A 12,190-nucleotide genomic window follows, 5' to 3' on the forward strand; every position below is an offset into this window, starting at 1 on the left:
TAAATCTGTCGGCCTTATAGGGACAATTTAGCAGATTTACGAATTTGAAAGTGGCCAGTTACAGAAAATATCTCACTATACAATTATAATTGACAGAAAAATGTGAAGTTTGTCGGTGTTTTGGGCATCAATTGTTCAAAATGAGTACCAAACAATGTATATACGTGTAAAGGGAATTTTATAACATGATACAAAAAAAATCCAAATTTTACTAATTTGTTACTTGAACCTCTTACAAGAGGATAAGATGGGCTTGTGAGTTCATACCAAAAGTAGCTATGTATCAGCAAATATCCAAACTATTGAAAAAATATTTGAACTCCCACAATGCCCCCAATTAATAAGATTTGTTATGACATATACCGTAGATTAACATCTGTAACTTAGAAAGTAATTTTGGACCCTTGTAAGTTCTGTTACCAGAAAAGTATGCAATGTCTATCACTGAGTCTCATATTGTAATGTAATAAGTACATTCCTTTGTTTAAGTCTGTTGAAATATTAGAGATCACTATTCTATAAATTTACTAAAGATCCTATAGAACTATTGCACAATATTATCAACTGATCATGAGTTCTATATTGTGCGTGAGTTTTTAAGTTAGATAGAATTTTTAAAGAAGTGGACTACTAAATAATTATCATATCTTCTGAATGAAAAAGGCTGTACAAGTTCAGATTAAAACAGAGATAAATAAAGAAATTAAACTTCCTTACTTAGTTCTCGAATTACTTTGATTTTTGTATCGTTTTACTCCTTCAATCGATACAGAAAGACACTCGGGCACCCTTAAGATAGTTTTGTGCTTGTATATAACCCTGGTACTCCTGATCAAATACATACCCATAATGCTGGTTATAACCGATCAACATACTTGAATAACATGAACTACCTATATAATTCATAATACTTATACACACTACATAATTGTACTGGAATCCCACAAATATATATATATAGATATACTAATTAGTTTACACAAAATGGAAATGCCCTTAATACAAACACCCTTAAACCTTGAAGGAAATATAGCATCTTGAAAATGAAAGAGACAAGCTAATTGTGATTAGTATCTATCTAGGAGGCTGTGACCATCATGATTTTGTCTGTCACATATAAAATGTTGATTATACATTGTTGTTTGAAGTCTTGTGAAATTGAAAAATGAAATTTTGAATTTACTTTCATCAGTGAAAATAAATGTCCATGTATGCATACGGAAAACATGATTTGATCAGGGCCTTCATCTCAGAACATCTAAAATGATCCATGAAGGCAACTGGATATTATTATAAAAAATGATTTGAAAATATTCCACACTCTGCCTGCAGCTGAAAACACCTTGAAAATTCAATGATCCTGAAAATATTTCATCTAATCCTTATTCAAAAAATAATATAAGCCTTCAAATACTTTTCGGGATGAATACGATACCCTGTAATATCATTTGAATCACAATCTTGAATACAAGTTTTTTTTTTATTTATTTATTGTTTTTTGTACATCCTATTTGCTTCCAACCTTAAAGCGACTTTAACTGTTAAAATAACAGTTGGAAAATGATATCAGGCATAATATTTTAAAGAAATATTTCATATTACTAAGACTTTCCCTTAATTACGAAAATTCAAAGTGTTTGTAAAACCCTGTTTTGTAAATACTTAAACCTGTGCAAAACATTATAACATAACAATTCGGTAAGTCCTACAAGCATTCTTTTATATACATCAACTATGGAAAACAGTGTCTTAAAACTTGTAAACATATATTCATAAAACATTTTTTATGGTAGACTCATGTATTGCTTTTTCTTTAACATATTTCACAATTTATATAAAATCTACACTTATAGTTGCCTAAACTAGTAAAATTGCAATGTTGAACTATTGAAAAAAAAAAAAAAAATTATTTCGTATAATTAAATTATTTATTAACGAATAACTTAACATACCAACATGCATAAACTCATTGAACACTGCAAAATATCAAATAAAGGATTAAGAATCCTCTACTCACATGTATGTCCTATACATCTGGTATTTCAAATGTTGACACATCAATAGATATGTTTCAGTGCAGACTTATTTGGATATTAGCTGTTCTTATCTGCTAGCTGGAGTGCCATCGACTTAGAAAACTTTTGGTGTATGGTTAAATCATTTGTGATAGGTTAAAGCCTTTATCTTTAGTCCTCAGCTACTTCTCGCATAAATCAGATCACACAATAAGGGAACTCTTCAGACAAAAAAGGAGTAAAAATTAGCTAATCTCCGAACCAGTGGAATTACGATCAATTGTGTAAACACAGCATAAATTGTATTTACAAGTCTAGATTTCGTGAGTCAGTTTTAGACGCGCAGGGGGATTATATATGCTTAACTGTACAACCATAAATATTTTCGACAAGATTGTGTGTATCGGAGTCAATATACAGCACAGAAATATATCTGATTCAGTTTGAAAGCAACTGCATGGTGAATAAGAAATGAGTTTGTTGGAATCTATTCAGATAGTGGGGATTTAAGTCTGAATAAGTACATTATACATACACAATGCTCATTTTGAATTTGTTATTGGTGTGAGCTCATTATTAAATCAAGTGTAATTTGAATTTTAATTCTTATTGTGAGACTGAATTTATACATACATCTGTCTCTCTGTTGCCATGTTTAAGGCAGTCAGAAGTCAAGAGTCATATAAAAACTAATTATGCTCGAGGACCTCAATCTATAAAAACTAGTTTACACAATCTAATGTTCGATTATTTCGTGAAAAGGCCATAAAAATTAAATCTGTATAAGAACTGTGTTAGGCTGTATTTGAATATCCAGGTTTAATTTATTTTACCAGAGAATCTTGGTGTATATAGACCATCCTAGTGTAAATAACTGGGGGCTTGATTATAAAATTATGTTTGTTAATGCTTTTCTCCATTACACTGACTGACTTTGACCTTCATTTACTATAATGTTGATGAACTCTGACCTTCATTTACTGTTATGTTGATGAACTCTAACTTTCATTTACTATAACATTGATGAACCCTGACCTTCATTTACTGTAACGTTGATGAACTTTGACCTTCATTTACTGTAACGTTGATGAACTTTGACCTTCATTTACTGTAACATTGATGAACCCTGACCTTCATTTACTGTAACGTTGATGAACTTTGACCTTCATTTTCTGTAAAGTTGATTGAATGCAAAATGATGAATTTGTGTAGGAAGTAAATTCTAGACTGAATGTTGGACAAACCCAACATGTTCAATAATTCAGTAATTGTGTTTGGTAGAATAATGTGATGAATTCAGTAAGATCACTACTTTAATGGGCAGTAACAAACTTTCATTGCAAGTGAAGTAAGAAATTCCAGTGATAGAATGTTCAAGAGATCAGGCTGAAACAAACTTTTTATCAGATTATCATAGGCCAAAGGTCAAAATGTATGAAGTTCCAGTGACTAGTTGTGTAGGAGACACAGCCTGGACAATATAAAGTACAGTAGGGCTGACAACACAAAACTAATAATCACATTTAGATCTCACATGAACATTAAGATTTAATCATTTTTGAAAATTAACAAAAAAAACAGGAATTATTGTCTGATATCCCTTATATCAAACTCTATAATAAGATACATTTCTGTTATTTTTACAGATCCGGAGGAGGTTACATTAGACGATGTGGTAAGTATGAATGTACTCAGCTCAAGATGAGGGAGGTGATGGGGGAGGCTAGGATAGAGAAGAGGACAGTGGAGAGGATAGGGGGAGGATAGGGAGAGGAACAGGGGAAAAGGATAGGGGGAGAGGACAAGGGAGAGGATGGGGGAGGATAGGGAGAGGACAGGGGAAAAGGATAGGGGAGAGGATAGGGGGAGGATAGGGAGAGGACAGGGGAAAAGGATAGGGGAGAGGACAAGGGAAAGGATAGGGGGAGGATAGGGAGAGGACAGGGGAAAAGGATAGGGGAGAGGACAAGGGAGAGGATAGGGGGAGGATAGGGAGAGGACAGGGGGAAAGGATAGGGGAGAGAACGGGGGAAAAGGATAGGGGCAGGATAGGGGAGTGGACGGGGGAAAAGGATAGGGAGAGGACGGGGAAAAGGATAGGGGGAGAGGATAGGGGGAGGATAGGGAGAGGACGGGGGAAAAGGATAGGGGCAGGATAGGGGAGAGGACGGAGGAAAAGGATAGGGAGAGGACGGGGGAAAAGGATAGGGGGAGAGGAAAGGGGGAGAGGACAGGGGAAAAGGATAGGGAAAAGGACAGGGGAGAGGATAGAGAGTAGGATAGGGGAAGACGGGAGAGGATAGGGGAAATGATACGGAGGAGGATGAGGGAGGACAGGGGATAAGATAGGGGAAGAGGATGGGGGAGATAGGGAGAGGAAAGGTAGAGGACAGTGAGAGGATAGGTAGAGGACAGGAGGACAGGGAGAGGATAGGTAGAGGACAGGGGGAGGACAGAGAGAGGACAGGGGAGGACGGGAGATGATAGGGGGAGGATGGGGGGGGGAGGATAGGTAGAGGACAGGGGGAGGACAGGGAGAGGATAGGTAGAGGACAGGGGAAGGACAGGGAGATGATAGGTAGAGGACAGGGGGAGGATAGGTAGAGGACAGTAGGACAGGGAGAGGTATAAAGGTAAGAGGTATATTGATATTAGAGGATAGGATAGGTATAGGGAATGTAATTGAAGAGGAAGGACAGGGAAGTGACAGGGGATACAGTGAGATTGATAGGGGGACGGGGGGGGGGGGGGGAGGTATGAGGACAGTGGGGAGGATAGGTAAGGACATGGAAGGAATAGTATGGATAGGGGAAGATAGAGTAGGAGGACAGTGAGGAGTACAGGGAAGGATAGAGAAGAAGGAGAGGATAGGTTAGGACAAGGGATGATGGGGGTTAGAAAGGTGGAGGATCAGGTGAGGATAGGATAGGACAAGGGATACAGATAGATAGGTTAAGACAGGGAGATAAGGATTATAGGAAGAGGGAGGACAGGAATGATAGGTAGAGGACAGGGGGAGGATAGGTGGAGGATAGGTGGAGGATAGGTGGAGGATAGGAAGAGGACAGGGAGAGGATAGGTAGAGGACAGGGGGGGGATGGGTAGAGGATAGGTAGAGGACAGGGGGAGGACAGGGAGAGGATAGGTAGAGGACAGGTAGAGGACAGGGGGAGGACAGGGAGAGGACAGGTAAAGGACAGGGGAGGATAGGGGGAGGACAGGGAGAGGACAGGTAAAGGACAGGGGAGAGGATAGGTAGAGGACAGGGGGAGGACAGGTAAAGGACAGGGGAGAGGATAGGGAGAGGATAGGTAGAGGACAGAGGGAGGACAGGGAGAGGACAGGGGAGGATAGGGAGAGGACAGGGGGAGGACAGGGAGAGGATAGATAGAGGACAGGGTGAGGACAGGGAGAGGATAGGGAGAGGACAGGGGAGAGGATAGGTAGAAGACAGGGGAGAGGATAGGGACAGGATAGGTAGAGGACAGGGGGAGGACAGGGAGAGGACAGGTAAAGGACAGGGGAGAGGATAGGGAGAGGACAGGGAGAGGACGGGGGAGGACAGGGAGAGGATAGGTAGAGGACAGGGGAGAGGATAGGTAGAGGACAGGGGAGAGGACAATGGAGAGGTGAAAGGATAGGGATAGGACAGGGGATAATAGGGGACAGGCCAGGAAAAGGAAAGGAAGAGGACAGGGAGTAGAATAGGGGAGAGGACAGGATGTTTGAAGTAAAACTGAACCAGGGATGTATCATGTCAGTGTGAAGGGCATTAGGGTGGTTGCTCTATTAAGTTTTTGATGAATTCTACAAATTTTCTTACTTGATGATAAGCCAGTTTGTGTGTATAAGTTTGTCTTTAGCCCAACATTATCATATCCATCATCTGTCCATCATACATATCCTTAAAAAATATTTGTTTTTTGCTCTTGAAGCACTGGAAGGATCTTTCTCAAATTTCGTTTCTATGTTTCTCTTGGTCCCTAATTGGACATGTTCAATTTTGAAGAACAAAATGACATCTGTCTTTCAGTTCAACATTTGAAGATCGCTGTCACTGTTTTGTGGAAAATCCTAATGATGAATTTGGTTTTGCTGCTTTTTGTTGTCCGTATCTAATTTTGAGACTGACCAGAAAAAAAATAGACAAACATCAACTACAAATGGCTATCTGGGAGCTTGATAATTAAACATGAATTTTCTTCAAAGGGCACTGGGTAGATTATTCAATTTTTAACATTCTATATCAATTTTTTTATAGGTTCTAAAAGAATTGTGAACCATAATTGAAATAATCAGTATATTGCAATTTTTCTACAAATTGACATAAGTTATTAATTCAAATCCAATTAAGCCATCCAAACAATGCTAAATAAGGCAGAACATGCATGAATCCTAGCTAATTGCCTTTAGAATTATCATACTTTTTGTTGTGTTACAAATAATTTTACTGAAAATAAAATCATCTCTTCATCATATTTCACTCAGTGCTGGCTAGTAGAAAGTTAATGAAGTGTGTGGGTTCATTTTGACATTTAAAAAAAATACATCTGGAACATAAATACTGTATTTGAAAATTACTAATTTATAACTAACATTACATCAGTCTCGATCCTGACATATTGCGACTGTTCAAGTCTATTTTCCTCAAGGATTGATTTCCAATATATGTTAGGTTTGATTTTAAACTTTCACAGAGGTGTATTTTGTGAGTTTTGCTGTGTGCACATGTCAGTTTTCAATAATGGTCCAGGCTCTGTATTACAGCCGTAGGCTTCATGTTTATACATTGTTGGTGGCAATCACCAGCAATTCATCAAGGTAAAAATTCAATATTTACAACAAAGAATGGTACAATGTGTACATAGAACTGTGTACTTGATTACAACAGGTGCCAGGTACGTCACCAGTTACTCCACATTACCAATACCATAGACCAAATTGATACACTACAACTCAGTTCATTTTTGATGGTAGTTAACGAGTTATAGCAGTTAAAGGGAGACAACCCATGTAATAAATGTGATCGCTTTTTGGATTCATAAAATGATTTATGATAATTCTATTTTTTGAGTCAAAATTTAATCCAAATTGTGTACAATTTGTGTTTTGATTTGATTTCTCTGAATTTTTTTGATAATTTATTAATTTCTTTTTTTTTTTGGTAGATGAAAAACAAGTCCAAATTCCTAAAACCCAAATGTCTCTGACAAGTAACACATTTTAACAGCAGGATGCATGCATTTGTAGTTAATCTAGAAGAATTGATTTAAAGTCATTTCACTGGTTTTCACAGATAAAATTCCTCTGTAGCAGGATATCACTATCACATCGATCATTTTCGAAGATTTAGCTATAAACAACAGACTAAATTCCTAAAATGTCAGTCTAAAAATTAATACACAGACGATGAGTGATGTATTTACATAAAAAATCTAAAATAAAAAAAATAACTGTTGTACTGTCAATTTATAATAAAAGAAAAACATAAATATTAATGTTTCAAAATACTTATGTATATGTCTCCATATTGGCTCTCCAACTATCCAAAACAGAATTGTCAATACAGTAATGAAAATATGTACTTGTAGTTTACCAATAAGCTGAGAATATACTGTCTTTTTGTACAATTTGCTTTATAGAAAATAAGAAAAGATAAAAAAAACAATAGCTTCCTAAGACTACAGTCACACCTTTTTATGAAGTCAGTGTACATGTGGTCATGAAAATTTTTCAAGATATCTTTGATATAGTTTTTTTTACTGTCAGAACTGAATTTTATTTCAAGTTAAGCAGAGTCTTCCAGTTATCAGAGTTCAAGAGAATGATATAATTCTATATAGATATCATATCTCTCACCAAATTTACTGAAACAAAGAATGTTGTATTGTGACATAATTTATAACACAAGCACCATAAATGGATGCATAATATGCCCATTTTACCCTATCCAATGATCTAAAAAAATGTTTTTTTTTTGATATTTCAATCAACTTTTCTTGAATATGGTAATAATTATCCAAAAGTCCAAAATGGGTAAAAAATATTTTTAAAAAACCAAATGATATAGAAATCATGTTTCAAAAATTTCAAAAATAGAAATTATTTTCCCAAAATAAGTTCCTATTGGCCTTGTTAGACTCCACATGAACATCCATGCTTAAAATTAGGAAGATAACATATTATTTGCCTGAACTGTAAATCCCTGAAGGAACTTGCACCCAAACTTTAGATTGATGGATGGAAGCAGACGCCATGCCATGATATGCCCATCGAAATTTGACCGGCACATACAATAAGAAAAACTCCAGACTACAATGTGACATTAAAGTTCACCAGGCTCATAACATTTTTTTCCAAAGAAGTTTTGCAGTCTGTTTGGTGGGTTAATATTAACAAAAATATAAAAATGTTAAGCAATTTGTCACAGTGTAGGATTTACAAATGTAAGATCTACTAATGGTCATTTGAGACGACGTCTATTGTTGTGTGTCATGCTTCAGTAAACAATTTACATCTTCAACTTCTCAATAACCTTAGAGGCCATGAGTCGTGATATTTGGCAAGTCAGCATACTGATGTGAAGGGTATATCCAGTCTAATATGTTTGTTCAAATGAATGATATTGACCTACTTTCAAGGTCAAAGGGGTTATCAAATTCATTAAAATCCTTAAAAACTTCTTCTTAAAAACCAAAAGGTTCATGATATTGGGTCAGTAACATGCTTATGTGAATGGTTTTATAGTCAAATGAATGACCTTAACCACACAGGAGTCAAATCTTCTTGTCAATAACCGAAAGGTTTTCGGTCATGATATTGGACCAGTAACATGCTTATGTGAAGGGCTTTATAGTCAAATGAATGACCTTAACCACACAGGAGTCAAATCTTCAAACAACTTCTTTTCAATAACCGAAATGTTTTGGGTCATGATATTGGTCCAGTAGCATGCTGGGGTGAAAGGCTACCAAATACTCTCATGTTCATAGTGATCAAATGTGTTAAAATCTCAACATGATATCTCAATAACCATGTGGCTCAGGGCCATGATATATCAGGCCGGTAGCATGTGGTATAAAGGGCTATCAAGTTTATGACAATAAGTGACCTTGATCTATATTGAAGGTCACAAATTCAAATATGTTTGAATCTTTAAAACAACTTCTTCTCAATAACTCAGAAAGGCTTTGAGTCATAATATTGGGCCTGAATATAGCATGCTGATGTGAAGGGCCACCACGTTTGTGTAACTAAATGACCTTGACCTACTTTCAAGGTCACAAGGGTCAAATGTCATTTTGAAATGACTTCTCAATAACTAAAAGGTGCAGATTCATGATTTTGGGCAAGTAGCATGCCCGAGTGAAAAACTATTAAGTTTGTCCAATTGAATGAGTTTGACCAACGTTTAAGGTCACAAAGGGTCAGATGTGTTAAAACCTTTAAACACAAAGCATGAGCTTCCTGCATAAGGCCTATGGACCTCATGTTTATATAAAACCTCCTATTTCACCAGTAAAAATATACCATTCAGTGCATTTAAGATGTATTAATTATAACCATACAATCACATGGGTTTCCTTCAGGTATTTCAGAATTTTTTCCCCAGGATTCCAAGTGTAATTACAGTCTATTAATGTCATCAGAGTGAAGCCTGAAATGTAGATAAAATTGAACTGAGAAGTGGTTGTCCTTGGCTGTCTTTGGATGGGTCGTATATACATTACAAATTCACATATTGAATCATGAGATTAACTATCAATATACACGTACAGGGAAACATATTTTATAAGTGTGGAAGTACACCAACAGAAAATAATTTTTACAGTGGTATAAAATCATAAACCATTATTTGAATCAGTTGTGGTGTACTGGATTCTAGATTACTTGAAAACTGTTGTATTGTTCAGAATAAACTATTGATAAAGACAATTTGGCTGTCAGTTGGATGTGTGATTGGGTTGTCATTGAGTATTGGCACTAAAGACATTTTCTGTGTTAACAGATCAATACCAATTTCAGTGTTCAAGGTCGACTATTCACACATATCCTGGGTCAAATTTGAGTTAGATACTATCAGGATCTCATATCCTGGTTGAATCCTGGTTGCATAAGAAATAATCAGTTCTATCAGGATCTAATCAAAATCTCCTCTCATATATTTCCTCTTGTGTCCTTAAGAGCATGTATTACTGTTTGCTGACCATTATGTAATGAAACTTAAATAATACATCAGGTAATTATTCATAGGCAATATCTCAAGTTCATGATTACAGAGTCCAAGGTTAAATTGACTGATAATGTTTAGGGCATAGTAATTAGTTCTGGATGACTGAACACCACTATCAAACTTTAAGAGATGTGTATCTCCACTAGATGGTGTGTTAGCTCTGGGCTCTCTAGTACATTAACTTACAATTCTTCTGTTTTATTTATTTTAAATCCAAATTAACAAATTAATTAATTTTTTCAATTTTACCTGTATAGACTTTATAAAAGCATTTATTAATATGTATCATATTTGGAATTCTTTCGGAAAGAAGATACATTTTGTAAGGTAGGGTAAAACCTTGATAGAAAGTTTTTAACATGTTTATACAATAAGAAAGTGCCGGAAAATGTTTTCTTATGCCAGATTCCAATGGATCTTATAACTATAGAACATTGTAGTTCGTTGTAGAGTCGATAGACCCGAAAACGCAGTATATAAAGTATAGGAAATGGCGTTAATGTCAACAGTTACAGAATGATTGGACTTGATTTAATCAGTTATAATTTGATATTTCATTGATGGTGGACTTTATCAATTACATGGTCTGTTGATCAGCCAATACACACATTGTGATACTGGACTCGATTTGTAAGCCCACAATCAATGGACGACAATGTCCAAGACGGAGGTAATGAGATGGGCACAATGAGGTGACAGATATGGTGTTATGCATGCCTCACCAACGCACAACACAATGTATATTCCGATCGAGACCCTATAATGATTAACGGCACTTTATGTTAGCAGTGCGATCGGTTACTAGTGCGCGTGTTTGATCGGAGTTATATTCTGCAAATATGATGAGGAAAATCTGTGTAGTTCGCTGTGAAATGAAAGGCAGTATGTGTATATAGTACCAGAAAGTGAAAAGGTTGTGATTCTGACTAAGAATGGATTGAATGTGCGATAATGGAGTGTAAAATACACACTGTTACTAAGGATCGCAAGCCGGTAGGTATGATGTGATAACTTATTAATGTAAACTGAAATTTTACAGTTTCATTTTGTTGAAAAGTTTTTTTGTTTTTTTATTTTAGCGATTATTAATAATGGAAGGCATTGGGAATTATACAGTGTATGCTTCAAGTAACCAGTAACATTTAGTCCTCAATGGGTTTGTCCTCTGTTAGTCCTTATTTCACTTTTTCTTCAGCGTATCTCACACATACAGTATGTATAATAAATTGTCATATAAGGTATAATATTATCTCTTGGGATGACAAGAGTTCTTTATACGGCTGTTTTGGTTCCCTACTCAGAGTAAATGAACCTCTATATAAAGGTCCCCTCCCTATTAAGACCACTTTTCTCTGCTTCTTTGAGAGACCTTTATTGATAGGTTTGTTCTAGAATCAATTCTCAGACTCATACTAGAGTTAATATGTTTTTACAAAATCACTTTTAAGTCCCCCACTGATACTACAGGAGGTGACTCTACCTGTGAGCTAATCTGTCTGTACTGCCATGCTAACCCAGGTTATATCTCATCCTTTCAGTTGTGACACCATGGGTGTCTATATATGTGTCACCATGCCTGGGATATATCTCATCCTTTCAGCTGTTATTGTCAAATTTTGGATGAAAGTATCTCTTGTGATGTTGCATACTAAATATGGGTGACTCACTTCAATATATATAAAGTTAGAGTTCATCATTTGTTACATTGTCTGGTACATACCTCATATGCTCCACCACCTACAACTATATACAGAGTTATACTATATACAGAGTTATTTCCCTTTGTACAACTATATACAGTTATATCCCTTTGTACAGCTTTATACAGAGTTATGTCCCTTTGTACAACTATATACAGTTATATCCCTTTGTACAACTATATACAGAGTTATGTCCCTTTGTACAATTATATACAGAGCTATGTCCCTTTGTACAACTATAT

At 36.0% G+C, this 12,190-nt stretch overlaps 1 protein-coding gene across 2 annotated transcripts in view; it reads left to right on the plus strand.

Annotated features, from left to right (window-relative positions):
- Window positions 1-11,077: 11,077 nt before the first annotated feature.
- LOC117326057 (regulator of G-protein signaling 22-like) overlaps window positions 11,078-12,190 on the plus strand; it is a 49,550-nt gene continuing 48,437 nt past the window's right edge. Inside the window, exon 1 of one of the 2 annotated variants that reach the window (XM_033882654.1) lies at window positions 11,078-11,241. In XM_033882654.1, coding sequence (XP_033738545.1) covers window positions 11,200-11,241 — 42 coding nt within the window. In that variant the 5' untranslated portion in view covers window positions 11,078-11,199. The remainder of the gene's footprint in view (window positions 11,242-12,190) is intronic. The other variant, XM_033882656.1, reaches the window with a different exon arrangement.

The sequence above is a fragment of the Pecten maximus genome, chromosome 4 (genome assembly GCF_902652985.1).
Source record: "Pecten maximus chromosome 4, xPecMax1.1, whole genome shotgun sequence".
NCBI classification, from domain to species: Eukaryota; Metazoa; Mollusca; class Bivalvia; order Pectinida; family Pectinidae; genus Pecten; species Pecten maximus.